The sequence below is a fragment of the Babjeviella inositovora genome (genome assembly GCF_001661335.1).
Source record: "Babjeviella inositovora NRRL Y-12698 unplaced genomic scaffold BABINscaffold_3, whole genome shotgun sequence".
Classification (NCBI taxonomy): Eukaryota; Fungi; Ascomycota; class Pichiomycetes; order Serinales; genus Babjeviella; species Babjeviella inositovora.
The window spans coordinates 64,702-91,567 of NW_017566840.1; the positions used below are offsets into that span (position 1 = coordinate 64,702).

The window sequence follows — 26,866 nt, forward strand, 5'->3', positions numbered from 1 at the left end:
GCGGTCGAAAAGTTTCCGCCGTGCAGTAGGCTGAAATGCGCCCACCTGCCGGACTCAAGATCAACCCTGATCGTACTAGTGGAGCGTATTCAACTCACTTGTGTCAAACGAGAGAATGATCTGAGCTTTAGACCTACGTAGCACTCTATTCCCCGTAACTAGGTACTCCAGTACCCACCCTAAGCCCACGATGCCCTCATCTCCTTGGTCCGGATTAGGGTATATTCCTGGTAAAATCCCCCTACCAACCCCCTTACCCCGCTCCCGCGGCGTCATCCCATTCGGAACCTTTCTTCCCTGCAGGGCATCTCAGCTTCGGACACGTAGCACCAACCGGAAGATATAGGCGCTGCCGCTATACCAGGGTGGCCCGATTTGCGGCACACGACCTTCCTCCCTCTTTCATACTCGTTTGGTATGCCCGAAACTTTACTTGGTCAACCGCCGATAAAAATAAAAAAAATGCCTCGTTTTGTGGTCTCTTCTGTCCTCTTTCCAACTTTCACAAGTCTCACACTTCTATCTCTCTGTTGCCCGTGTTTCCCAACACTTTCTGTATTACCGGTCCCAATATTATGTCTTCTGCCGCCGCTGCTATGTTGGCTGCTCGCGCCGCCGCCGAGCACGCCCCATCCTCTGCTACCACCCTCGACGACTTGGAGCTCCACTACTCCGATGACGAACTCCACTATGACGAAACTGCCCCTACCTCCGCTGCCTCCACCCCTGTGGGCATCCGCGACGAATCTGCCTTCCCAAGTTTGGGTAATGGAAATGCCGCCGCTCCATCCCCAGCCAAGTGGGGCCCAGGGATGAAGGTCTCCGCCGCTCCAGTCCAGTCCGTCAGTGCCAAGAAGACCACCTCTTCTGGCACTATCCAGTCCAAGTTTGAAATTCCGTTGAGCCAGTTGCAGCCATACCAGCCACCGCAGCATACCGACGTCCTCAAGGTTATCCAGCAGCAGTGCCAAGTCTCTATCGAGGTCAGCACCATTAACAAGTTGCAGTTGAAATCCTACTTGATCAAGGGGTTGGCTGCCAATGTCGAAAAGGCCAAGAAGCAGATGGGCGCCAAGCTCATCAAGCCTTCCAAGGTTGTGTTTTCTGTCCCAGCCAAATGCAAGGGGGTTATCATCGGGCCTAAGGGTAAGACTTTGAAGGCTGTTGAAGCCGACTATGGCGTCAGGATCGACATCTTGGATGACAACGAGTCTTCCCCTGAAGCCGAACCTGTCTCCGAAGATCCGTTCGCAGTCACCTCCGGGATCGAAATCTCCGGGTCTCCTTCCGCGTGCAAGGATGCTCAGGCCAAGATCCTCCGTATTGTCGACGAGCACCTTTCCAATGTCACCGTCAAGTTTGACGTCGCCGAGGCCGACCAGTTTTTGTTGCCGTTCTTGGAACAGCAGCAGAAGACCGAGACCACCAAGGGCGTCGAAGCCACCTTCGGCAAGACCGCCGTGTTCCTTTCCGGGGCCCACAGATTGATCAACGACCTCAAGGTCCAAATCTCTGAGAAACTTGCGGCGTTGCGCTCCGACATTCACACCACCACGATCAAGTTGCCACAGGCGTTGCAGGGCTTTGCTGACTCGGAGGCGCTCTGGAAAGACTACCAGGTGGTTATCGACGAGTCTAAGGCGACTGCCACCACCCTCACACTTGTGGGGCTCCAGTCGAACTTGGTCAAGTGCGAACGTGAAGCTTTGTCCCAGTTGCCTTTGTTGTACAAGGGTGTCGTGTTGGACATTTCCAAGGCCCACGGCGGTGACTTACAGCACAACAACTTAGTTTTCCAGTACTTGAAGGAGCAGGGCTTCTTCAAGCAGTTGGTGGCCAGCACCGGCATCAAGTTACACTACGACGATGTCATCGAGAACCCAACCGCCATCAAGATCACCTTTATCTACAAGTCGGATGATGCGGACGCGGCCCAGGCTGTCTCTCAGGTCAGATCCACCATTATTGCCAAGGTCAACGAGTTGACCGGCGACAAGGTCAAGCTCGTGGAGTCCATCCATCCGTTTGTCCTCACCGGCGCTGCTAACAAGAAGATTACTGAGCACTTGGTCGCCATCGAGGACGTCCAGCACTACATCCACCAGCAACTGCTCTATGTTGTGTACGCTCCTGTCAACGAGGAGGAATTCGCGCCAACCGGGGCAGAGATTTCCTCCAAATTGGCCGCCGCCATTTCTGCGCTTGCTCCGTTGGTTGAGCAGTCGCAATTGGTCGAATCTGTCACTGTCGAGGTTGCTCCTGCCACCCAAGACAACGCCTTGACTCCACAGGTCCAGCGCATGTTGTTGTCTCTCGTCGAGCCAGCCTCCACCGAGTTGCAGTTGCACGTGCCGAAGCCAGGCAAGGTCACTCTTGTTGGTTACAAGAAGTCCACCAGCGTTGTTAGTGCGCAGTTGGAGAAGATTGCCGGGGAATACAAGGAATCTGGCTTGGAGTACACCCACAAGCTCAATTTCCCTAGCAACTTGTTGGGCAGATTAGTCGGTAGCAAGGGCTCTTTCTTGAAGGACTTGGAGACCGACTTTGGGTGCCGCATTCAGACCGGTGACTCCGGCAGCGACTCCGCTGAAATTACCCTCGTTGGATTGAAGTTTGCTACCCAGCAGTTGGCCACCAAGATCCAGCAGTTGACCAAGAAGTGGGCCGACGAGAGTGTAAGCACCATCCAGGCCAACTCCAAGTTCCACGGCCAGATGATTGGTGGCCACGGTGCCAACTTGCACAAGTTGGAGGAGAAATATGGTGTCAAGATCAAGTTCCCAAGCGCCAACTCCGCCAGCTCGGAGATTACTATCAAGGGCCCTTCCAAGGGCGTTAACAAGGCTACCGAGGAATTGTCTGAGTTGTTACTGTTCATCAAGACCCACAGCTTCGAAAAGAGCCTCACGGTCAAGCAAGCCTACGTTTCCCGTATCATCGGTAAGGGTGGTGAGAAGTTAAGAGATATCATGGCCGACACTGGTGTCGAGATTGATGTGCAGAGAGACGCCGGCAAGTCCGGTGAGGTTGAGTTGCAGATCACCGGTTCCCAGCAGGGGATCAAACAGGCAGAGCAGCAGATCAATGAGATTGTGGGCACCTTGGAGAACTACAAGACCGTTGAGTTGGCTATTGCCCCTGAATTCTATAAGTTGATTATTGGACAGCAGGGCTCCACCATGAGAGCCATCATGGAGGCCGCTCCAGGCTACTACGACCTCTCCGCTCCAGATGCTAGAAGATTGTTGACCATTCCAAAGGGCGAGGCGGCCGGGCCAGTTGTCGTCCAGGGTCCTTCTCAGACCGTGGACTACGTTGTAGTTGAGGTTAACAAGTTGGTGGACGAAAGAAAGAACGCCGTCACGGAGGAGTACCCGTTGCTTAAGAGCAAGCACAGATTGTTGATCGGTTTCCAGGGCTTCACCAGACGCGACCTTGAAAAGGAGTTTTCCTGTCAGGTGAATATCCCAAGAGTCGGCGATAAGAAGGACAGTATTACCTTGTCTGGCCAGCAAGAAAACTTGGACAAATTGAAGGTCAAGATCGCTGAGTTGACCAAAGATGACTGGCAGTTCGAGTTGGAGGTGCCTCAGCACATCCACGCCTTAATTTCCGATAAAGGTAAGCTTTTCAGCACCTTGAGAAGCGACTTCGGGGCCGAGGTCAGCCACGGTGAAAAGTCCAAGAGCGCCAAGAAGCAGGCGCTGTTGCCACCTGCTCCAGCTGACTTGGAGTTGAACCAGTTCCAGGTAGTTGAACGCGCTGCCGAAGACACCGAGTCTGTGTTGATTCCATACAGAATCAAGTCCAAGTCCGCTGCCAACTCTGAAAAGGCCGCCAAGTACGTGGAAGCCCAGATTGCTTTGTTGCAACAGGCTGACCACGACGCATGGTTCAAGACCAGGCCGTCTGTTATGAACAGAATTGTTGGTGCTCGTGGTGAAACTGTCAACGGGATCAGAGAAAAGTCCCTGTGTTTCATCGTTGTTCCAAAGGCCACCGATGCCGATGCTGACGTTGTCTACTTGAGAGGCACCGTTGAGGGCTTGAAGGTTGCCGAGAAGGAGTTGAAGGCTGTTGTTGCTTAGGCGTCCATATATACTTTATCATTTGCGATGCCGCTCGTGTTTATATCAAACAGGTTGTTATTTTATTTCCGTGTGGACTGAGAGGACCCCAAGTGGCCCGAACAGTCACTAGGCTGTACACTCAACTATGTAATCTCAAGGCTATATCATAAATAACGTTTGTGGAGCGCATCTGTTTGAATGTTAGGCGAGCTATTATCTACCGGGTCCTTCTAATTGACTTTCAGAGATTAGCTCACTTGGTCCGTTGGGAGATATCAGGGGTCTGCACGACATATACTCCCCGGGGTTCAGCACACCATCCCCGTGTTCTGGGCTACATCTGACTCTATTGCGGGTGTAATTTCGAGGGGCGCTCACAGACGTACTCGTTTAAAAGACATCCGTTTTGAGATCTCGATAGCCATTGTAGACTGTTAGATGAGGAGTATTATCTTTGTAATTTCCAAACACTTACTATATAAGTCCACACTCGTGCGTCTTAATTATAAAAGATATCTCCGTTAATGCATTGCTTACCATATCTCTTTGTAAGGATGGTTCCTTGGTTCCGCTAGGTCAAAACCTATTAGCAATGATTGAAAATTTTGCACCAAGCTCAAAGATTAAGACCAAGCTAGGTTCCGTAGATGGTGATTATACACCTGTTGAGCAATCCCACTTCGTCGGTTGGCCCTTCCTAGGATCACTTTCGTAGCAGCAATAGGTCACGTGGCATATCTCCTATCGCTTAAAAACGAAAAATGAGTGAGTTACGATCCCGATTAGTGGAAAAACTTTTAAGCGCGACGTCATTTCCCGTTTGGGATGAAAGTTCCTGGTGACTCCTTCCTCTCGGCTGAACTAATACCAGACAACTGTGTATACACGATGTGTCTATCATGTAACGCTCTGTAGCTGATTCATGCGACGATTGCACTTCGTTATGCCAGTAACATCGAATAGCGGGTCTACATTTAGTGTTATCAAATGATAATATTATTAACAGCAACTGCTGTATGGATATACCAAAAACCGTGAAAACAAAGACCGTGAAAACAAAACCCCCAAAACCGTGAAAAGAGAAATTATAAGCTACTACACAGTAGTGATGACAAATCTGGTGGCAACCGGCGAAGCACGCGGCTTCACATCGTTCAATAAATTGCAAATGTCCATCTTATTGTCGTTGCGCATATGCATAATCAGACCGGTGGATAACGCAAGGGTGGTCGCAGCCAAGGAGGAGCTCACAGCCAGCGACCCTTTTGGAGACTTGGCCACACGGCTCCCGCTAGTTTTAGCTCTCACCCCGCAGCTTCCAGAAACGTTGAGTGCAGCCTTAGCCACAGTCGCTCCCTGGCCAACAACACAGGTGTTAAGCTCCACAGCTCTGGTGTTGGTTTCCGGCCAGGAACAGTCAAGAAAGTTGCGAATGCAACCGGTACACTTCCCAGAAACAGGATCGATATGTTCGTCGCACTTCTTCTTGCGCTGGCGGCACGTGAAACACCCGGTCTTGGTGCGCTTCTTTGGTTTGCTATCGTCTTCCTTGTCTCCCTTTTCAGCCGCAGGTAACGGACTAGCCGGACATGAGGAATGGCACGTGATTTGGGGAGAGTGTGGCGGAGTGTATAACTGGGTGTTGAAAGAGTTCATCTTAGGAGAAGATGGTGGGGTCGCAGATTTTGGAGCTAAGACTCTGGGGGTCTCCACGGAGGTTAAGCTGAAAACCTGCTGGTATGATTTGTAGTTCATTACGGCGTGCAGTAGTAAGGAAATATGGCGTGGGTTGAGATAACTGCGTATCAAGTATATAGTTATAGATGAATGAAATGAAAACACTCAAGCTAGCTCTGGGACTATAGTTGTATATATACTTTTCAGTTAAGGGCATGATACGGACCTGGCGCCTCGCGCTATTTTTTTTTTTGGCTTGTGACAAATACAGAAGGCAATTCCATACCGAGACATATTAAAATAGAATTTGCGTAGGTCCACATGTAAGAAAAACAGGCTGAAAATGGAATTGCCTCAAAAAGGGTATTGAAAGCGAATATTTTCGTATGCGTATGGAAAGCTACAGCGAAGGATGTCTCCGAGACGGCAACTGCGAGCACGCGCTCCTACCAGTTTGGACCCAAAACGGAAATGCAGACAGAACAAGCACGATTAAGCGCGGTGTGGGCAATGCGCATTGAGAAACAGAATGCGAGAAAAAGAAAAAATGCGGGGCAGTAACAATCACGTGTGCATTACTTTGAAATTAAGAGCCACACAACTGGCAGGGATGCTCTTTACAAAAAGACTAAATATATGACTCATTACCATATTTCGCAAAACATGGCTGCTATCTAGTAGATCAGATTTGGTATGTGGCAGCCTATTATTTCGATATATAGAGTGGACTGGCCTAAGGTCTTTCACCATGACTCATCTGATTTCGGCGCAGTAATACCTCTCTGACGGCAAATTCACGCAGACGCGAGAAAAAAAAAATCTCGATCCAGAAACGGACACCACGAAATCGCTGTTTTCAGTAGTAGACTGCGAGATCGACAGTTATTATCCAAAAGCAGGCGACTCTCTGTCGCCCTCTGCACCTTGTCTCTCTCCCTTGTCACATTCGGAGCGTTGAACATACTACCCGCATAATAGGCGAAATGTTTGACAGATTTCGGGCTTAAAACATGCGTCTTCGTTCATGTGGTGTGGCCGTTGAATCGGCTTCGGAGGTTTACGTGGTAAGGATGATTTGCAGGAGTTGGCAGAGAAATTGTAGTGCCTCGCACGGAAATGGGAAGAAATAGCGGTATCGGGGTTATCATTACCGAGCACGATCTGGGCAGATTTCTCTTAAGGTTGGCAGTTTTTCATGTGCTGAGTCAACAATTTCTCCTTAGCATCTGGCTTGGCAACATTTGTAGAAAATACGGAGCTATTAACATACTCAATTGACCAATTTCCAATAGTAAGGAATTTGGTTTAACCGTCAGATGGACAAATTTTGGAGTTTGATCGGCTGCAAATGGAATTCATAATTGGTATACAGGTTATCGCTCACCCCTGTCAGAGTTTAAGGGAACTTGAAATTCTATTACTTGATAGTGTCTCTTGTAGTAACAATTTCCATACGTTAAGATATAAATTTCTTTAAAAGTTGTTTTATTAAACAATTAATGCTAATTAAATGAGAAATGGGAAATTTACTTACATATACACTAAATCCTTTGCGGGAACCTTCACGGCCTATGAAAATCTAGAAATGATTAGGTGTATGATTGGGTGTATAAATTCACCTACAAATCCTCATTTCCTGAGTGATCCGTGAGTCCTATCTTCACTCTTACAACGCTTAATAATCCGGGGAAGAACTCCCTAACCTTGACATGATTTGTTAAACGAGCCAGAGATGGGACATTTTTGTCAATGGTTGTCTACCTGTAAAGTAGCCCATTAACAAAAATCGATGTGACGCACTAACCGTTCCTTTACCTCTGTTTCTAGTACTGCCAACTACTTCGAAGCTCGGATAGAGTCCTGGGGATAACCATTCATAGAAAGAGAAACCCATACAGTGCGTTTGAACAAGGGAATGAAGCTTACTACACAGCGAGGCTGGGGTTCAGCTGATAAGCTGAACACTCAAGGCCCCTTCTATTCAAGAAAGTCCTGCAAGCAAATTGCGTTACTCTCCACAAACAACTTCCCCACACGGCGCTCATTCATTGCACTGATCTGCCTCATCTGCCTCAAATTTGCTTTGATATCGTCCACCATCGCCTCCAAATCGCACTTGCCCCTGATTTTCAACGAGTACAAAATCAACACATTAAGGGCCTTTGCGGTGACGTGTTTCGACTGATCCATCTTCAAACGATCCTTGCTGCATCCGAACACCTCTTTTAACGTTTCGCTCGACTCGGCCAAGAGAGAGGTGAGAATTGTTAGTGGCTCCATGCTGATCTTCGTGTGAAGCGCCTTGTACTTCTGGTACAACTTCTGGCCGTACCTTATCGCCTCCGCCAATGCCTTATCATCCTCTGTATCGCACGCTGCTTGCTGCTTAATCATCTCATAGAGAATCAAGCACTCCACTTGGAAAAATACCAAGCTTGCAAGCTCCTTCAAGTCCGGTGAAAGGTCTGAGGGCTCATCCGAGTCCACCAAGGCGGGGTAATTTAACTCGCAGAACCGCAACGCCATCGACGGTTTATCAGCCAAGATATAATCCATGACGATTTTTCTGTTCGACAAATGCGTGGTAGAGTCGTCAGCCATCTCCATGAGCCTACTAGCATCGTCGGCGCTCAAGTCCTGGAGAAGCGCCCGTGTGGTGGAAAGGTACCCCCGGTTGACCAAAAATGACATCACCATCTGGTTCATGGCGGTGGCGTCAATGGTTTTCTTCTCCACCTTGGCGGCGGTCCGTGCCCGCGCCAACTCCTTGCCAAACTTCCGCTTTTCTTTGGCTGTCTTTGTTAGTGGCTCTGCCGGAACAGCTTTCAAGATGGAGTTATAGATCGTCTCCTGGCTGTGCTTCACGTAGCCCACAATGTCAAAGAGAAAGTCTTTTTCAGCATGGTCCGTCCCTACCTTTGACCCGAAGTTCGTCCGGAGATGCACATTCTCCACGCTCTGTGAGCAGAGCAACATGGGCATCCACTCGTTCGTTTCCTGACCCATGTAGTGCACCGTGTCATCGTCACACACGCCACCGTTCTGGCATTTCACCGAGCATATATGGCGCGGAGTCAAGTCGCGATACTCCTCGGGGATCTCCGCGAAGTTAAACCCGTTGCATGTGATGAGCACAGTGTTGGTGATGAAGTTAAGGCCGAGCCCCACCACGTCGCCCTTCTTGAACACGCACCCACGCGGTAACGAAACCTTCTTGCCCGCACGATTGTAGTACATCGCGTCATTGACTGAAAGCACGAGCGAGTGTGGATTCATGAGCGGCGAGTGGGTCAACGCCGAGAGCGACGGTGCCGCTGTGGTATCATTGAGCACATGTGTCTGGATAAACCCCAAGATGAGATCGTTGTTATTGGCATAGTGCTGGTGAAAGTGGTCACCGCCGTAGTACGCGCGGCTGTTGCGGCCCGAGGCAAACGGGTTCACCAAGTCAAACATGATTTCTGTTTCGAAGTAGAACACCCCGATGTACTGTGAGATACTTGTGTTTGTGTGGATGAACGTGTAGTCACCTGCCACGGAGTCGGTTGAGCCCAGAGACTGCGGGTGGCAGATCGTCACATCCACAAGATTTCTCGTCGGGGAAATAGTCACTCCCGGTGCGCCCTTTTCCCCGTGGTCAGGCTTGACCCAGGTGGTGGGCAAATGGGCAACGTCTTCAAAGGAGCCTCCTCGAACTGCCTTTTTGGACAGCAAGAGCCGAATCTCCTCCAAATCCGTGATCTGCTCATAAACCGTATCTGTCAATTCCGACTCCACCAAGGAGTTTGCGAGACTGCGCAGATGGATGGCCCGATTGTAGAAACCTGGCTCCGAGGGGTGTGTCACAGAAATAGATACGGTGCCATCATCATAGCTGTCATCATCGCCGTCCAAATCTTCTGCATCCAAATCGTTGTCGTCGTCGTCCTCCTCGATTTCGTTGAATATATGATCGTGGTTGGGGTTGTAGCGGTACCCGCGGTTAGACACCCGGCGTTGCAACGGCGGTGGTAAGGTGTCAGCCTTTGCTGCCTCACTGCCGTCCATACGCGGTACGGCCGACGCGCCAAGTCCCAAGAACGGCGTCACTCCGGAGGCCTGCTCCTGAAGAATTGGCGAGAGCATTTCGAGGTAGTCAGGGTTGGCAAGGATGTATTTCTGCGGTGACGTTCCTAAAAGCCCCATGCTACTGAGTTTAATGTTCAAGCGCGCAGCTGCACTATAGCCGGAAGGTGTCGTCGTTTCGCTGGCTAAGGGGGCAGTGGAGGATTGGGCGGCTGTCTTCAAGTCCCGGACGAGCTTCCGCCCGTAAGGGAGGGAAAGAAGGTAATGCGGGATGCGGTTTGTGTGTGAGCTTTCCGTCATGGTGTATTTATGACGGCGTGAGGGGCAGCTGATATAATTTACAGGACTGTGTGAATGTGAGATGACCCGATCACTTTGATTAGGGTTGATTGCTGTAGAGATCCATCCAGTTGTTACGCTGCCGCATGCTGATAAGCCGAATGTTATCACGCACAGAACCAGGACACTGGAGTTCAAGGGCTAGATGTAGTGAAATACAAATCCCTGAATCTCGAACTTTTCCGAAATAGTGTAATGGCTAGCACAGGGCGCTCTCACCTCCCAAATCCGGGTTCGATTCCCGGTTTCGGAGTTGTTTTTTTTCCGTAAAAGAAGTCTTCTATAAGTTTTTTTTTCAATTTCCCCCGAAAAAAAAACTTGTGTTAAGACAGGTGTTGCTCAGTTACCTTTTTGCTTTATTCCTTGCTAGATGGTTATACCCTTGGTGTTCCTATGTCACAATGCATGCCTAAGATTTTAGAGCAAAAACTGAAACGCGTACATTTGTTTGAGCATATGATGGCATTTCCAGCCATAGATCGGCGATCCAGCTTTTAGATCCTCGCGGATAACAGAAAAGTGTACATTGAAATTGTTGGGTCAGTGCAGAACTTTCTGTTCCATAACTACTTGATGTCTGACCTCAATCGAATCGGATACAGGCGGTTTCATGAGTACTCGCCCTATTAGGGCCTCTGCGCCGCATACAGTGATCATAATACCCTAATTGAGATTCATGTATATATACGAACATAGACCACTTACTGAAGGCTCAACTAGACCTCGGCTACTAACGTTTAGTTGTAAACCTTAGCAAACAATACTCCTTGGGCTCAGAATAATTGTGAGCAGCTGCATTTGTTAATCTCGCATGTACCGTTTCTAAAGTGTGGCCTAAATCCTGTCAACTTAAGCTTCTGTACGTTACCAGCCGTACAATTGGAACTACGCAAGAGAAAAGATGGCATCCTACCTTATTGAGCAATATTCGGATCAAAGGCTATTGTAGATTACGTGAGCGAGTTGACTATTGTGTGCCATGTAAAGACCTCTTTGATGGGACTAGCCTCGGTTTGTTCCGGGGAGTCTAAGATCAATCGAGTTCCCCGGACAGTTGAATATTAACAAGGCGGATCATTTTCTCCCATTTAGGTGGACTGTTTTATTCAAGTAAGCTGGGTCGAGGAATAGGATGCACAATGACGATATCAATCGACCTCAATTGTCTTCAGCATACACATGCAGCATGGCTTGCATAATCCTACCTAACAATACCTAGACTATTTTCGAGACAATCATACTTACAACAACGTAAACAGTGCACTCTAGTCTCGGAGCACAGGATTTATTGTTTAGGCCTAAGCCATGATCCATATATAAATGCTTGTAACCCCGGATATTTGGCGACCACCCATCAAGCACGGCCCTCAGCAAACCTCAGAATGTCCGTACTCCTCATCGATCCTACATCAGTGACAGCTATAGCTGTCCCATCATTGGCCATTGATAGAGCCAGTGGAAACGGAACCACCAATGTTTATGCTTGTGCTACAACCATGCTGGGGGGCACCGCGACCAATCCTTGTCAACTTGTTCCTGCCTATGCCACCACGAGCACCCACACCACATCAACAAATGCCAGTGGACATAGTCTATGTAAGCCTCTGTCGTTTACGGTTGCCAACATGGTGTTGGTCTTATTGGTGTTCGTGCTGTGGGGTGTTTATTAGTTGACTCCGACTCAATAACTTACCCCGCTGATGACGGTGATCAGGCGCACTCCTTGTTGAGGCGAGGATGCTGAGCGCGCGTACTGCATGGTATGCTGAGGTATACCTCACCACTGTTTGTCCCTGTCCCCCACTGCCGTGGAAAATTGGGACGTAAAAGAATGCCCACTACTGAAGTGAATGGCATTCTGGAAAGGACAGGCATCTTGCTCACTAAGCCTTGTGACAAGACTGGTTACTCTGAAAACTCTACCGCTGTATAGCTTAACGCGCTTGAGAACCACACTGGGTCCCGTTAGATGTGACCACATCGCGTCAAAAAAGATGGGCTTTTGCATTTATAAAATACTTGGTTATTATCAATGCCATAGTAATCAAATAATAATTAAGGCGTATTATTATGTATCGATATGGGTGTAAGGCGAACGGTTATGCACTAGCTTCCCTTTTTGGACCACTTCGCCCGTTGATCGGATTGGATGGACCAAGCATATATGCATAGGAAATTTAACGAGGCGTCCTAACCCACTTGCCCCAAAAACCAACTTAGACGACCCGAGTATTTGGCTTGTTCAGTAGCCCCCAAAAACCTAATGGTTTTCGTGGATTGTTCGTCTTGGTGGCAGTTCAGTCCGTCAAAGAAAAAGGCGTATATTGTACGGCAGACACCAGGAAACGGCCTTGTATTCCAAAATGGGATGCTAAAAAGGAAGCCTATGGACGAGCCAGGAGTCAACCCCGAGATCTTTCACATGCTAAGTGAACACGCCACCAACTATGCCACATGTCCAATAATTACCGTAGTCGGAGTTCCAGCGTCTGTGGGGGCTTCAGTTCGGGGGTCATTTATTATTCCATCCGCACCAATACTTGTATATCTATATAGATGATGATATAATCGGGTATAATTGATTAATCATTAGATATGAACTAGATATGTAAAGATACAATCAGCCAACCTTGATATAGACCGGTAGACACAGCCCTGTAATAAGTCTGAAGACTGTTACAGAGGTTGAAGCGTTATCGGCGTTTGCGTCCCGTAGCCTCATGTAAGATAGGGTACCTGCGGCACCTTTGCTACAATAGTAAAAAACAAATTTAAATCAAGAGAATATTTTAAGCGTGAGGAGTCACTCCCATAAATAATTTTATGAAATTGTCACACTTGTATCTCGACCCGCCTTGTTCAGCCCTCAGATTTCATTTTGCCAGTTCAGCACTGGCTTCACTCTTGCTGAAAGGCAAGCCTTGATTACACAATCCCGGTAAACGCATGCTGCACTGCATACAGCTTCAAAAACGGCTTCTCTAACTCTAACAATAATGTCAGGATTAAGGAGTTTAAAAACTATATGAGGCACAATGTATAGCTATCAGAATTGGGTGATAGCGTTTATCGGATACTATCCCCTAGCACGTTTAAGACACAAGTGTTACTTCTAATGGACTGAAATGCATATATGGAATCTGGGAAAATTATGTAAGCTGTGGCATATATTTACCTGGAGCGTAGGATATCTATTTTTAGTAGTATACTCGTTGGCTATATAATGTGTATAGGATAAAGGAGAAGAATTCACCCCCTAATATGGGGTGTCGATCCCTACCACGTGATAACAACACACTTACCACGGAAGCAGTCTTCCATATATAGGATATCATCCTGGTTTAATATTTCTTTTGTTTTTAATTATTAAAACCGTATCTTTCGTAGATTGAAGATAAACATGGACCATAATGACTGGCTATAACCCCATTACCAGAAACCTGGCCGATGTTAAAACCCTGACGTCGTTTTTAAGAGAATGAGTATGACCGCACGTGCCTGATTTCCACACAGAGATAGCAATGAGGACTTGGTTCACTAGTACGCCGTGTACTTACGCTAGATGTCGCTAATTAAGGAGTGCATGGTTGCGGAGTTAGTCATTTTTTATAAAGAGTAGATTGGTGTCTTAGTTTTGTTTTTGCTGGGAGATTACGTTTATGCTGGAGACCCTAAGTGGATTAGTATATTCTCTTGCCGGTGACAATTACTAGTGGACAGCATTACCAACCACAGAAGGTTGGTGAAAGTTCCTGAGCCGCAGATATCCTAGACCTGTTTATTATAAGGTTGGTAGGGTCACTCAGGTCTGAGTGGATCGCCAACATCGTACCAGAGCTAGAGAAGCAGTCTCTAAGATTGTACATTGTACAAAGTGTGGCTATCTGGATTGAATGATAGACATCATAGCCCGCTCTCTAGCACGAGCGAAGCAAGAGGGGTTATGTCAAGTGGTGATCCAAACTAAAAGAAACACAGGAATTGATCCGAGTCGATGGAAACACGAGTCGGTTCCAGCGAATTGTATAAGGAAATGGTTTCCCACTTATGATACTCTCTTGGCTTACCATTAATCAGAGTTTGATTCTACAATATCAAGTTGTATGCTAGCCTGCGCCATAAGTGGCACTTGCGTTCATTCAGATTAAGGGTGAAATCCCAAAGTCCGAATGTTGGAATGACGTTCCCGAATCCAGAAATATTATGTTCGTGATCCACCAGGACCTGACCAGTTCTCCCCATTAGGTAGCCTGCATCCTTGGTTATTCGCCTTTCAGGCATGCTGACCAAGCTTACGTGACCGATTATGCCGTCAATTAAGATTCTACTAATCCACTTAGAGTCTCTAAAATAAGGGGGAACCATCTATCCAGAGCAAAACTATACAAAAGAGCAAGCCACTAGTGTCATCGCTGACCAACTCAGCAATCAAGCAATCCTGAATTGCAACACCTCGTCTATGTACAAGCCGCGCGAACGAAACAAACAGTCATATGCCCGACAAGAGCGCTTCGTGTAAACGTATGACGCAATGTTGAAACAAGAAATTATAGTACCCTCGACAAGGGTACTTCATGTGAGTATATAACGCACCGGTAAAACAAGCAACTATAGTATTCTTGACAAGAGGACCAGACGTGTGTAGCAATATTCATTGCTTAGCCGAAATATGATACCTTGGAAAGTTGAACAAATTCAGATGGTATAAGTATATTCCTTTCCAATCTATTGAAAGCCATTGTGCGCGAGCTTCAATCTTGGTATTTGATCCATAAATACAGCCCGGAGGCACAAAGTATAGAGGCAGGTGCTATTCTTTGCTATGATAAAGGGTTATCCTACAATTGAGTAAAATTGTATCTAAAGTAAAATGATATGAATGTTAATAAACATTTAATGCAATATTATGCCCAAGTCTGTAGCTCCTCAAAATAATCAACCCGGTGCAGCGACTTATCCAAGTTATTCACCAAGGCATATCTGACAGAATCCACCATATTGGCAATCCCACAGGTGACAACGGCCAAAGAACCGTTAGCTTGTTCAATTTCCTCCTTCACCAACGCGTCAATATCAGGCCTCCCTTCTTTGAAGCAAACGTGTGGCAATTGTCTCCTAGCTCTTTCCGCCCGTGATAACACTGGTTCTGGGTACGGATAAATATCTTCTTTTTTCTCTGTATCTCTCTCGACTGAGTAAGTAGTGCCAGCATCAGACTCAGAACCGAGGTAGTAAGAGTCAATAGATTCCGCACTGGAATCTGAGACAATTGACCCCCGGAGGGTAGAGGTAAGCGTATTTGAGCTTGAAAAGTCTTCGATATACTCAGGTGAATCTATTGGCCTTGTCACATATATCACCGTTTCGACCTTTGTCCTCCTCAATTTCGACATCTCTTCTTGCATCCACGTGATTGACAGATAGTCCCTAATGATCCAGATCAACTTCACCGAATGGTGGGCCCCGCTTTTGCTTGACATCATTGCGTGGTCATACAACCCAGGGATGCCGTTTCCGGAAGCTAACAATAATGATTGGGAATAGGTTTGAGTTGGGGAGGAAAATCCGTAAGGACCTTCAATGGCGACCTTAATGTTGGCGACACGCCCTGGCATGGACGAAATGTGCTTGAAAACACCATGGGTCACGCCGCCCTTGATCAGGATGGTAAAACTGATTAGCTTGTCGTTCTCGGTGATCATCGTAAATGGGTGCGATTGCCAGAAACAAGAGGGCATAATGAAGGAAACAAAGGCATATTGGCCCGGCTTGCCGCCCCAATTGGCTGGTTTTGGGACCGTCACCTTCAATGTATCCCCTGAGATAATTGCAACCGTAGCGGTCTGGATACCAAATCTGGAAATACGATACAATCGTATCACTCTGTCAAGCACCCAAAGACCCATCACCGTCCAGGTGAATCCCCCGTAACCAAGCGAATCGATATGGCAATGCACACTAACCAAAACAATGATAGCGAAAAAGATATGCACGGCCAAAAACAGTTCGTATGATCTCCTCCTCAAGATAAGCATACTCTGGATAAGGATAAAACCGGCAAATACCGTACCAAAAAGACCCCAAAGAATGTACGCCTGGGACATCCGGTACCTATACGTGGTGCTCGAGATACCAAATGAAGCGATTACCATCCCCACACTGTGCGTAAGAGACAAGGTAAAAAAGATTCTCGACATATGTCTGTGATAGGTGTTGAATCTGGAGTAATTCCATCGAGTCACATAAACCAATATATTGTTTCTCCCAGCGAACAAAATCATGAATGGGTAAACGAAAAGAGCCAAAACCCCGGATCTGTCTACGACCTGTCTCCCGATTTCACCCATTTTCATGTTCCACATCGGGTTCCCCCTAACGTGGCGAAAACGAAAACTACACGCAAAAATCATGTAAAGCCAGAGAAAGGTGATGACAATGGTTTCCAGACGTGTGGGGATATATCCAAAAAGATATCCTCCGAGCTTCATAGGCACGGTTCTGTCTTTTTTAAAGGTGGCAGACAAGGAAAATAAGGCTCTTAACTTCTGGACTCTAGGGCCATTGGTCTTCTTGATAAGCCCCGGAAAAATGATTAAAGCCCAATTGCTCATTCCTGAAACAATCATATAGGCAGTAAATAATGCAATGAAGCCAGCACCCAAGTTGAGGGTAAGCGTGAAGTTTGAAAATCTGTTGTAGTAGGACTGGTAGTATATGCGTACCGGTTCTGCCCGAACTCTAATAGGGGTGGAGCAAGTAAGCGTAGGATCCATATCCGGTGCTGGGGTAATTGCGTAATTCAATGCATTGTCGTAAACAGCGTCGAAGAATTGGCCATCTACCGTGATGTTTGGGTGGGACCGCGAGCAAGCTTTGCTAAGGTGTTTCACCATGGCGTCGTCGTAGTAGTTCATTTGGTGCAAACAAATCAAGAGGGAGCCCATCTCAAGAAGACTGGTGCAGTAACAGTGTCCTGTCATCAGGCCCGTGCTCATATCAGTCATACTGGGGTCACTGGGACAGAAGGTGGTATTTGTTTCGATAACACCCACACACGCCATGACGGCGTAGTCATGGTGGGTGTACGCGTGATATTTCGAATGAGTGGCCTCAGCATTTACTGAAGCAACAGCTAATAATGCAAGTAATACCCAGAAACAGGGAATGAGTGTGAATCGCGTCATGTGTGATGGTGGATTGTTGAGAGTGTAAGAATCATGCAACCTAGAGAAGAATCCTCTATTTATATACAATTCACCGCCACTTGTCACTCCTTCTAGAAGGCTGAATTCGGTCAATTGAAATCGCCCGATATAGTCCAGATGGAGATATATCTTTTTTTTTATTAATTCGGGCCTAATTTAAACGTCCTGTCTACCCAATCTAGAAGCTGTGTTTGTTCTTGTAAGAGCCGCGCAGACGTGCATAAATACTGCAGACTAAAACCTTACCGAATTAAGATTACAACCGCCATGGCTTATTGTTAAGCCATGGATGCAAAATTTAAGCGGGAGACTACCGTCCTCCTTTCCTAGCAGTGGCCAGGGTCAATATATAGGAGCGTTTTAAATTTCGCCAGACCCGCATATTATCCAGTTGGAAAGCCCTTGTTGCGTACTCTCCTGTGTCCATCCCGCCTCATAGAAGGAACAACTAGCCGATCGTGTGTCGCATATAAGAGTACACCCGTCACACAATAGGTTCGCACCGAATTCCATCCCCACGCATCACGCCTAGGTACCGGCCACTCGCCTGGAATAATCGCTACCGTATAATCAGATACTATCTTACACTAGCTCCCGTTAACCACTCAGGGTACATGGAGCTGGATGTATTTTATTCTGTTTTGAGGCATGATAGGAGTTGCTCTCATTGCCAAAAAGGGCCATTCCTTCTTCTCCCCTGCCAAATACATGGGATATGCTTGTTTAAGCGATGTTATGTGCACGGAAACTACCCACGCGCTCCAAAGTAACATACCGAAAAGACAACTCTCGTCTACAATGGCTCTACCGCACTGAGTGAGAAAGGTACAAATTTACTGTTTTAAAGCACCCTGTATTGGGTTACGGAAGCAGCCTTACGGCTATTTTTTGGATTTTTCTCACACCTGGGGAGCAACGTGTATCCGTGGAAACGCAGCGCGGATAATAACCCCAGGACCGTCTTCCGTAGACGCTTCCATAGCCAGGGTTATTTAAGTTCCATTTTCTGTGTGATTCTCCATGTCACGGTTGCATATGTCTTACCAAATAACCCCTGCTTTGTTAAATTCGCTCATACATGTCTATTGTAGGTCCACTTGACGGTGGTACAATCGGCGTCATAACTGGAGGGTTAGGCAATATAATGGTCTCTTGTGGGAATCTGTTTGTACGCCGGCAATAATGGAAAGTTACAACTCGCTGTCCTGGAAAATCTGCATGGAGAAACCTGTATGCGGTCCATATCCTGGAGTTTTTCCTATCTCCAAAATAATCCGTGACCTGTACTGTCTTTTTAGTCTCTCAGTCGAGAGGAGAACCCCCTGGGAATGTTCACCCAGGCTGTCAACTTTACATGTGTGACAACGTGTTGAACCTTAGTTCCGTCTAAATTAGCTAGCGTAGCAAGCTTATTCAGCCTTATGTAAGGAATGTTAGACTCAAGTGCAAACAGGACCAGAGGTCTAAGGTTGCGCGTATCGGATGCACCCCATAAGCAATGTAATGCATTTCTATTTATCGCTTTTAGAGATGCTCACTGAATATATCTATGGATCTAAAACTGATGTTACGTACAACAAGCTACCTGTAGGCGTTTTTTTCTTGGGCATATAAATGAGGAAAGCGGTCAATAGAAACGTAATCCCGCATAAGTAGGCAATGGCACGATTTTCCATGTATTGTTCTTGGTGTTATTGATGGAGGCCGTCTAAGTGACTATAATAAGAGAACGGCGCGCCCTCCGTCCAGGGCTCTTTTAACCTCTATGTTTACATTTGACGTAATTCGGTATTTTAAAAACTGCTTTTATCTATCTGACGAATTAAACCACGCATACACGAAGTGGAGAGACCTTGCCAAACAATGGACGAGGGTAAACCTGCATGCACGTAAACAGAATATCCAACTGTAAGGTAGCCCGTTTAACAATAGTGAATTCTAAAAATCAAATTCCTCGTCATCTAAAGCTTTGGCGACGCGTCCAAATTCCTGGATTTGTATCTTTGCGAGTGCTTACATTGTTAGGACCAAGGAGGTGTCACGTAAATGTTAAACGACCGTGGTCAAGGCCGATCTCGGCAAAAAGCAAGCTTCCGGCATATAAACATTACATCATATATAAATTACATTTGAATTTGCCCAAGTTGGGGTTTTTCAAATCCCCGGCAAATGCCCTATTTCCCACGAATTTCATGTGATATTTGAAGGTTCACATTCCATACTCTGTGCTTGCGTATTCAGTGAAAAATTCTCTTCTGTTTGATTAGAGAGAGTTTTATTGCAGATAGATGCCACAAGGCTATTGCTTGTGTTTGGATTGATATATAGATTACTAATTTTATTTGTAAATCGTATATGTAGAAATTTGAATTCTGGATATACATTTTAACCCTTAAATCGTATATATACGGTCAGGTGTATTTTCACAATTTTAAATGTCATATTATCATTTATGTTACCTTGTAGTCTACGTCACAGTATTATAAATGCAATTAGTAATATTTTCACATTGTTTAAAAATTGATGTTTAGTTAGATTGCAAGCCAAATCTCATGTCCATTGTGAACTGTTATATATAGATAAGCCATTTATACCCGAGACGGGGGGAATATCGGGTCATACTTCGTTGGTGAAGAGTCTAGCAGGCCTTTAAAGGGTATAATATCAGTTCCATCAGTAACGGTTATATGTCACCACCACCGGCTACTCGTAAATCACGTCGGCATGTCAGCCCTCAAAACTAATGGGTCTAAATAAATATAAACTGTGTACTACCCTTCTCATCGTTCTGAAGTAGGGTCTTCTATTCAAGGTCTCTGAAACCGGCGTAACCTTCCAACTACCATTTCTTTTGACTTTATGACATGCCTACAAGGATGGGGGGCAAACTGGCAATTTTTTAAACTTTCTTTTCAACTTGAGAGCAACTTAGATGTCGCAGGTTATAATTCCACTCTCATACATATAACGAAACGCATATCAATGAACTACTGCACCCCTGCGATTACAAACTTTGGGTATTTCATTAAGAAAAAAGCGCTAAAACGTGCATGCATAGTTTCGAAAACCTTGGACCCTGTGGTACTAGAGTGATCCCTTACCAGGGCGCATGATGCACCGATTGCTGAAGATTGCTGTATAGATATCTCGTAATCCCCCTGTAGCCTAAAATTTCGCTCTATATCTACCGAACCTTAGCTTATTGCTTGTATGCTTTTTTAGGTCACGCTTAGGAACTTTATAACTCGACTAGCACAGCAATAGAGGACGGCTTATCCATAACTACGAGCTGGGTTTATCAGCAAACATAATGCTCTTTTATAATCTAGGCCCTCGACTTCCTCGTCTAAGCAGGAACGGGTGCCATTTATTTCCAGCGGTGATACGGCAGTAACTTCAGCGTTGGTTATCGACAGAGTAACACCGCCTTGTCTACCTGCCGAATCAAGTACCTTTTTGGCGCAGCTTACTGTCACATTTACTCTGCGTTTCGTGGCGTATGCTTTCTACTGCATCTTGGTTATCTGTGTGATCGCCGCGTTGAATTCATACTCTCTGCTTGGGCTGCGTGACTACTTGGATGTCGAGGAAGATACCTTGGAGTCTAAGGCAATGTATATGTGGTATAGTTAGTAATAATGGATACGGTTACCTGGCTAAAAGACAATACCTTTCCTTCATAAGATATAAACAAGAAGAGGAGGAATCGATATCCTTATATAATGAAGGAAGATATGATACCGAAATTTCCGATATAAGATGTATAACAATAGCCAGACCAGGGGTAAGATATCGGTCGACGATGTCTATCTAATTAAATGACATCTTTAATACGAGTAGGGCTTGAGGCATAAGACTCAAAAGGACAAGTTAACCGTGCAACAAATATCACCGAAAGTCACGAAGAATAATAGAGAACCGTTATTGAGAGCGGTTTAATCATAGCACTAAGCCTCTTCTAGTATCCATTCAACTTGCTACCATATATAAGAATTTCCCTCGTATTCAGCTAGTGCAATGGACATTTGGCATATATTAGTTTACTCAATACCTACAGCCCATAAAGCTCCCAGCCCTCGGGTTTTTCCATCTGATGCAATTTGAAGTGTCGCGGAACGCACGAGAACATGCGCCACGTGAAGTCCACGTTGGAGGCACAACCGCAGTTATGGGCAACTCTCATCGCTTTTTCAATCGGGCACGCGGTCATGGGCTCGGAATAGACCCCTAGATACTGGAAGAACTCAATCGACTGGCGAGGTAAAAACAACGCCGTGGCAATGGTGGCCACCATCCCATCCAACCAATGGTTGTCCAACTCAAAAAAACCCGGCTGTTTATCTAAATACTCAAAATACTTGACGTATGCCTCTGACTTCCAGAACGTGGAGGACGCAATTTCAAAATTCCTCTCGTAGAGGCAGCCGTTGTAGCTAGCACCCCCGTCATCAGATATGAAATCCATCAGATTATCTTTCACAATATACTGCGGATGTTCCTTCATAAAGGCACGCGTAGCTTTCCAGAGAGACTCCACCGCCGGTGTTATGTTCGGATAAGCGATGGCAAAGCCGTACTCACTGGATTTATCCTTCATGTAGCGGAACACGTCGTAGTCGACGTCGCAATGGATTTCAGCCCCCGGCTTAAGCTTCCAAATGTAGTCGTATTCCTCCAAAACCGTTTGTCTGGCCAAAAACCCTGCTTGGAAGCGGTTTTTGTACATTTCTTGGATATCATGCGCGAGTGTTGTCTCTTCTACATGCGCGGCAAGTTGCTTTTCAAAGTCGGGCTTATTAATCCCCGGCGAGACCGTCCATTGATCAGCGGGAATGCGGCTGTATTTAATAGCACCGGAGGTATACGCAGTGATAGTCTCTTTGAACTCCAGCGAAAACTCTTCTGTGCCGAGAAACACCCAGTCGTAGTGGAATCGGCGGTTAAACCGGTCCTCCATGTGTCTGATGGTTTGAAGAATCCGGGCCAAATCTTCATTCTTGGCAATTAACACAAAGGCAGCCTTCAACCCGGCAGACTCAGGACTGTGTTGCATGGCCACAGGCTGTTTTTTGATGTTGACCTGGTTGCCGACTTTGGTATCCACATCGCTCATTTTCTGGTTGATATAGCCCTTCTTGTCGCTGGAAGTTGGACTGGCGCTTGAAATGGAAAGTATTGAACCCGTGGTTCTGCCAGAAAGGAAGAATCCCGCTATGGAAAGGAACACAAGAATTATTAGCACTCGTTGGAGACGCGCTGAAGGAGAAATCATAGTGGATGAGAAGTGTACTTGCCCAGCGAAATGAGGTGAGGATGCGTATTAACTATACAAGTCGCAATTAGACTTCTTCTGTACCCTATTCTTGGAAAGTCCCCAGTGATATAATCGACCCTAGACTGCCTGTTGTGTAATCTGTCTGGTGATTAACCCCACTTGCATATACTCATATGCGTCGATTGTTCGAAGTGCCAACGTGGACAGTACGGCGCGTCTCAAGTCACGTGCGTAACGTCACATGCCGATTTTTACTGGACCGGCTATCAGTGGAACCGGGAGCCTCAGCGGTTGTGACTGAAACCGAGATCAACTCTTGGCATCATGGTTTGCAGCCTATGGTTCTTATTATATGAACAAAGCTTAAATGCTGGAATTTGGGGTTCACCTCCTCGCTTGCGTAATTTCCACTATCTGCCTCTGCCCTTGCGCCGATGGATATACCGCTCGTGAGTTCAATGTTGCTGAGCTTGCCTCCGGGGATGTAAAGCCAATCACATTGTAACACTTTTAAACCAGGTTTACAACGCCGAAGGCTTTTGGCATCATGCAGATAATCGTAATCAGTTTCTTTGTACAATGTCTTTTTCCGCTACGAAGGAAGAAATAGGCACAAATTTAATGATTTAAATTAAATAGCTCAACTATAGTGTCAGCGGAATGGTAATCTGCACCATCTCAAACTCGTTATTGATGAACTTCGCGAAAAAAAAAAAAATAAGTAGCTTTCAATTAATTTAAATACTGTAAACACTCTAAACACATCAGACTTGGAGCATCTTCATGACAGGAATGTGATATGGATTGGATTGACGGGTGGAGACCCGGTAGATGTACGTACAAACGCTTTAAAATAAGCCGAGAATAATGCAACTAATACATCTCGATGAAACGTCTCTAAATATCTGAAGGCTTCTCTCAGAACTTTTCTACCAAAGCCTATTACTCTCCTGCTCTCTTTTCTCTTCAAAATAGTCTTTCACTAGGTTCATAGTACCACGATCCGTAGCTTCCAAATTAATGGAAATATTCTTTAAAACACCGCTGTAAATCATGTCTTGATTCAACTGGCTCTCTCAACAACAAACGTAGCAACCATCTAATTTCTACCGTTGAATCAACCCTCCGTTAATGTTTCGATGCCAATGGCTGTTGCTACTACACAGTTATTTCAGGTGTCATTTCCTACGGCGTCAATTTAACAGCCAACCAGCAGGAAGCATCTTGAGTACTACAGTTATATTTCCAGCGTTAATAGCATGGTTTTAGTGATTATAATGGCACATACTACGGTTCTTCATATTTTCCTTGAGGTGAAGTGCCGCTAGGTCTGATACAGTCCCTATACTAACATTGACATTGGATTGGAAATGACTAGATACATTACCCGTGCTGCTTCACAAAGCCAGATGTATATGTCTATCAAATAATCGGTCCCACTATCGCGTCACTCCTGCGTAGGGCCGCCTTGTACTGCTTACTGGCACAATTGATCACGGGTTATGGAGAATAATTCTCTATGGTAAAACAAATACAACACCCAAATTTCTTTCTGATATACAATGTACCCTTCCTTATTCTACTGAAAGGAGTACTACTATCATGGCCATGTAAAATCTCACTTCCGTAAAGACTGCCGCCTACATCATGAATGAAGAGCTGGTGTTGCTAGTTTAAATGTTGGGGGTTAATAAATATTTGAGGAAGTTTCCTGTTTTTCATATGGAAATATACTCCTGACCACTTGAATTTGAAATATTTTCACCTCGAGTCCACATCGAGGTTGACACTTTCCCAATGTATGTCTCAATGGAAATAACCGGTGTTTATACTTGATATACAGTGGTGAGGTTGGCCGAGGGGTGGTCTATATTCTTGATGATAATCAAGCCGTGCGCTTTTTTTCCCGAACACGTCGATCATGACAACGTCTTCTGTTATCTTGTCAGTTCCATTTGCCAACCCTGTAATTGTATTGGGATGAAGTAAGCGAGAGTGAAATGATGGAGAAAGTGGTCCATAATGATAGGGAATCAGATGAAACGTATCTAAATGGTGTCTTGTCTTCAACGGAGGCACCGGATAATACTTAGAGCACTGGATGTGAGTGCGAGTCGCTCTAACAAAGCTGCAAAACTTATCCATGAACATCACAAAGTTGAGTTTAAGTGCCCAGAAAGACAGACATAGGTACAGTGTTGCTTCCTATCCCTCAAGGCTGAGCCACTCTCATATGTACATTTGTCTCGCTACTTTAGTACAGCGTTTTTCAGTTATAGACGCCTGCGACTTGTTATCCGCCTCACGTAAAACACTCTCAAATCTTTGAAATAGCTTACCACGCCCTAACATCAAAACGTGTACGAAACTGAAGCTTACCATAGCCTTCCCAAACTGCGGTATGTCATAGGTAACACCAGTACCTAGTATCTGTAAGAAAGTCGAATGCCTTTCGTGGGTAAGATATATACCAGAGGGCCAGGGTGTCCTATAGAGCGATGACTATATAAACATGGCAGTTCAGGGTGGAAGAAGGGCAAAGCAGTCGGCCCTAACTCTACGAACGACCCACGAATTGTTCCTAGCCACTTGGATTGTGCCCCGAACAAAGGGTGTCCATATTTTTCCTAGGATGCGTTTACAAATCGACGCCTTGGTCATGGATAACATTTCAGTAACAGCTTTCTATATTTTCTTTGACCGGCTTGCTAAGACACTGTCAATAATTACTTTCGCTCCGTTTTTGAGTTTAAGCCATCAGAGACGGATGCACCCCAGTAACACTTATCTTCTTATTATATGTCATTGCAATATGCTATATTGTTATGCATATGCACGTAAGCCGCATCGAAATATCCAATCAAAGAATTCATTCGCAGACTAAGCCCGCCTCGCATCGCCATCACAGGCAAAGCTTAATTACTTATTGTTCACCAATACAATACACAATTGATGGCTGATCGTCGTCCAGAAGGGGCGGTCATCTTTCCTCTTTAGTCTATGTACAGGACTCAAGAACCTTGATTTGACATATTACAACTTGTGACTTTAGTAGCAGTAATTCCTTGTTGATAGAGCATTGGGGGAAAACAGAATCTACTCCAATTAACTGTCTACAATTGTAAGGCTTTAACGAACTTTTTTCTCACCTCGTGACGTATTGAATCGCAATATGGTTAATCCCTATATGTAATTAAGGTTTCGTCGTATTGTGCGTACAGACGCGTTTTGGGCATTTCCCAAGTATTAGCAGACAGCTGTCCTTATATTCGGCAAGCTCGATACCAGGGTTCTGCATAAGCGACAGGGGTAATTACTTTATATTGAAAGATATGTATCGGCCTTCAGGCACCATAAACCGACATATACTATTTTTTGTAACAAAGAGGATATTAACCGATACATGTTGGTAATATTTTGCGACCAATTTAGCAAGTGGTGGCTAATTTTATGACCAATTTTATCCAACGAGCAACACTTTCATGTGATTTCTATTTGCTCGCCCTGTCAGGGCCTAACGCATTGTCTGTCCCTGTTAGTGCATGCATAATTTCGAAGTATGAAACAGTGTACACATATAATACGGGGGATTCCCCGACTGAATTATATTTGTCTTCTTCTATTTAACCAGATATTACATTAACAAAAATTAACGCCATGGAAGCCTTCCCTACAAGAACTATTCAAGGCATTACCGTCGACGGGTCGTTTGCCGCGTCGATTGCCGCGCAGCTTTTTTCCGCCGAGGATAGGCTTGCCACTGCCACCGCTTCCAAAGCCATTGCCTCGCTCTCCATCGTCGCGTCAGAAGCGTCTTTGAAGTTCGCCGTCATAACAGAGGCCATGGTGGCTGCTACGGCCACGGACCCTTCTGCAGTGGCCTCGGCCTCAGCAGCGATTGAAGTGCTTATCAATAACCCTGTCTTTTCATACTACCATTACATTCCCAGCCTTCCTGGTAACTTGGTTATGCTTATCGTTATGGGGTTGGTGCTCGGCATTCAAACTTTTTATGCCGTGAAATACCTCCAGTACTGGTACGGGTCCTGTTTCTGTATCGGTATTGGATTGGAATTCGCTGGCTTCATTTCTAGAGTCATCTCACACTTCCAGCCCGTCACGAATCGAAACGCTTACTTCTGCCAGATTATTTGCTTGACTATTGCTCCGTGCTTTATCATGGCGGCGCTATACTGTATTTTGGCTAAACTTGTTATTGTCTACGGTGAACGGTA

The 26,866-nt window shown here is 45.8% G+C and overlaps 10 protein-coding genes and 1 non-coding gene across 11 annotated transcripts in view; 7 read left to right on the top strand and 4 right to left on the bottom strand.

The window, feature by feature from the left end:
- Window positions 1-399: 399 nt before the first annotated feature.
- Window positions 400-4,489, top strand: BABINDRAFT_160361 (uncharacterized protein). The gene has a single exon (XM_019128190.1). The coding sequence runs from the start codon at window positions 576-578 to the stop codon at window positions 4,086-4,088; it is 3,513 nt and encodes a 1,170-aa protein (XP_018986251.1). The 5' UTR covers window positions 400-575; the 3' UTR covers window positions 4,089-4,489.
- Window positions 4,490-5,078: 589 nt separating this feature from the next.
- BABINDRAFT_160362 (Zn(II)2Cys6 transcription factor domain-containing protein) lies at window positions 5,079-5,960 on the bottom strand. Its single transcript, XM_019128191.1, has one exon. The coding sequence runs from the start codon at window positions 5,823-5,825 to the stop codon at window positions 5,166-5,168; it is 660 nt and encodes a 219-aa protein (XP_018986252.1). The 5' UTR covers window positions 5,826-5,960; the 3' UTR covers window positions 5,079-5,165.
- Window positions 5,961-7,266: 1,306 nt separating this feature from the next.
- BABINDRAFT_174759 (uncharacterized protein) lies at window positions 7,267-10,112 on the bottom strand (the record flags this gene model as incomplete). The annotated part of the gene is made up of 1 exon (XM_019130970.1): window positions 7,267-10,112. The coding sequence occupies one exon, from the start codon at window positions 10,110-10,112 to the stop codon at window positions 7,725-7,727; it is 2,388 nt and encodes a 795-aa protein (XP_018986253.1). The 3' UTR covers window positions 7,267-7,724.
- A 220-nt stretch (window positions 10,113-10,332) lies between these two features.
- Window positions 10,333-10,404, top strand: BABINDRAFT_t101. The gene has a single exon. It is a non-coding gene; the product is annotated as a tRNA-Glu (tRNA).
- Window positions 10,405-11,409: 1,005 nt separating this feature from the next.
- On the top strand, window positions 11,410-11,899 carry BABINDRAFT_160363 (uncharacterized protein). The gene has a single exon (XM_019128192.1). The coding sequence runs from the start codon at window positions 11,534-11,536 to the stop codon at window positions 11,819-11,821; it is 288 nt and encodes a 95-aa protein (XP_018986254.1). The 5' UTR covers window positions 11,410-11,533; the 3' UTR covers window positions 11,822-11,899.
- Window positions 11,900-11,911: 12 nt separating this feature from the next.
- Window positions 11,912-12,328, top strand: BABINDRAFT_118225 (uncharacterized protein). The gene has a single exon (XM_019126907.1). It carries the CDS (start codon window positions 12,002-12,004, stop codon window positions 12,239-12,241), a length of 240 nt encoding a protein of 79 aa, XP_018986255.1. The 5' UTR covers window positions 11,912-12,001; the 3' UTR covers window positions 12,242-12,328.
- Window positions 12,329-12,375: 47 nt separating this feature from the next.
- BABINDRAFT_160364 (uncharacterized protein) lies at window positions 12,376-12,724 on the top strand. Its single transcript, XM_019128193.1, has one exon. It carries the CDS (start codon window positions 12,415-12,417, stop codon window positions 12,709-12,711), a length of 297 nt encoding a protein of 98 aa, XP_018986256.1. The 5' UTR covers window positions 12,376-12,414; the 3' UTR covers window positions 12,712-12,724.
- Window positions 12,725-13,970: 1,246 nt separating this feature from the next.
- On the top strand, window positions 13,971-14,310 carry BABINDRAFT_160365 (uncharacterized protein). Its single transcript, XM_019128194.1, has one exon. It carries the CDS (start codon window positions 14,045-14,047, stop codon window positions 14,222-14,224), a length of 180 nt encoding a protein of 59 aa, XP_018986257.1. The 5' UTR covers window positions 13,971-14,044; the 3' UTR covers window positions 14,225-14,310.
- Window positions 14,311-15,055: 745 nt separating this feature from the next.
- On the bottom strand, window positions 15,056-17,212 carry BABINDRAFT_59356 (ferric reductase family protein; the record flags this gene model as incomplete). Its single annotated transcript, XM_019132330.1, has 1 exon — window positions 15,056-17,212. The coding sequence occupies one exon, from the start codon at window positions 17,210-17,212 to the stop codon at window positions 15,056-15,058; it is 2,157 nt and encodes a 718-aa protein (XP_018986258.1).
- A 3,830-nt stretch (window positions 17,213-21,042) lies between these two features.
- BABINDRAFT_179615 (glycosyltransferase family 15 protein) lies at window positions 21,043-26,476 on the bottom strand (the record flags this gene model as incomplete). The annotated part of the gene is made up of 2 exons (XM_019131094.1): window positions 21,043-22,376; window positions 26,396-26,476. The coding sequence occupies 2 exons, from the start codon at window positions 26,474-26,476 to the stop codon at window positions 21,408-21,410; spliced, it is 1,050 nt and encodes a 349-aa protein (XP_018986259.1). The 3' UTR covers window positions 21,043-21,407.
- An 85-nt stretch (window positions 26,477-26,561) lies between these two features.
- BABINDRAFT_17068 (RTA1 domain-containing protein) overlaps window positions 26,562-26,866 on the top strand; it is a gene marked incomplete at both ends in the record, with an annotated part of 8,154 nt that continues 7,849 nt past the window's right edge. The window contains one exon of the mRNA XM_019130761.1: window positions 26,562-26,863. Within this exon, the coding sequence (XP_018986260.1) occupies window positions 26,562-26,863 (302 nt within the window). The remainder of the gene's footprint in view (window positions 26,864-26,866) is intronic.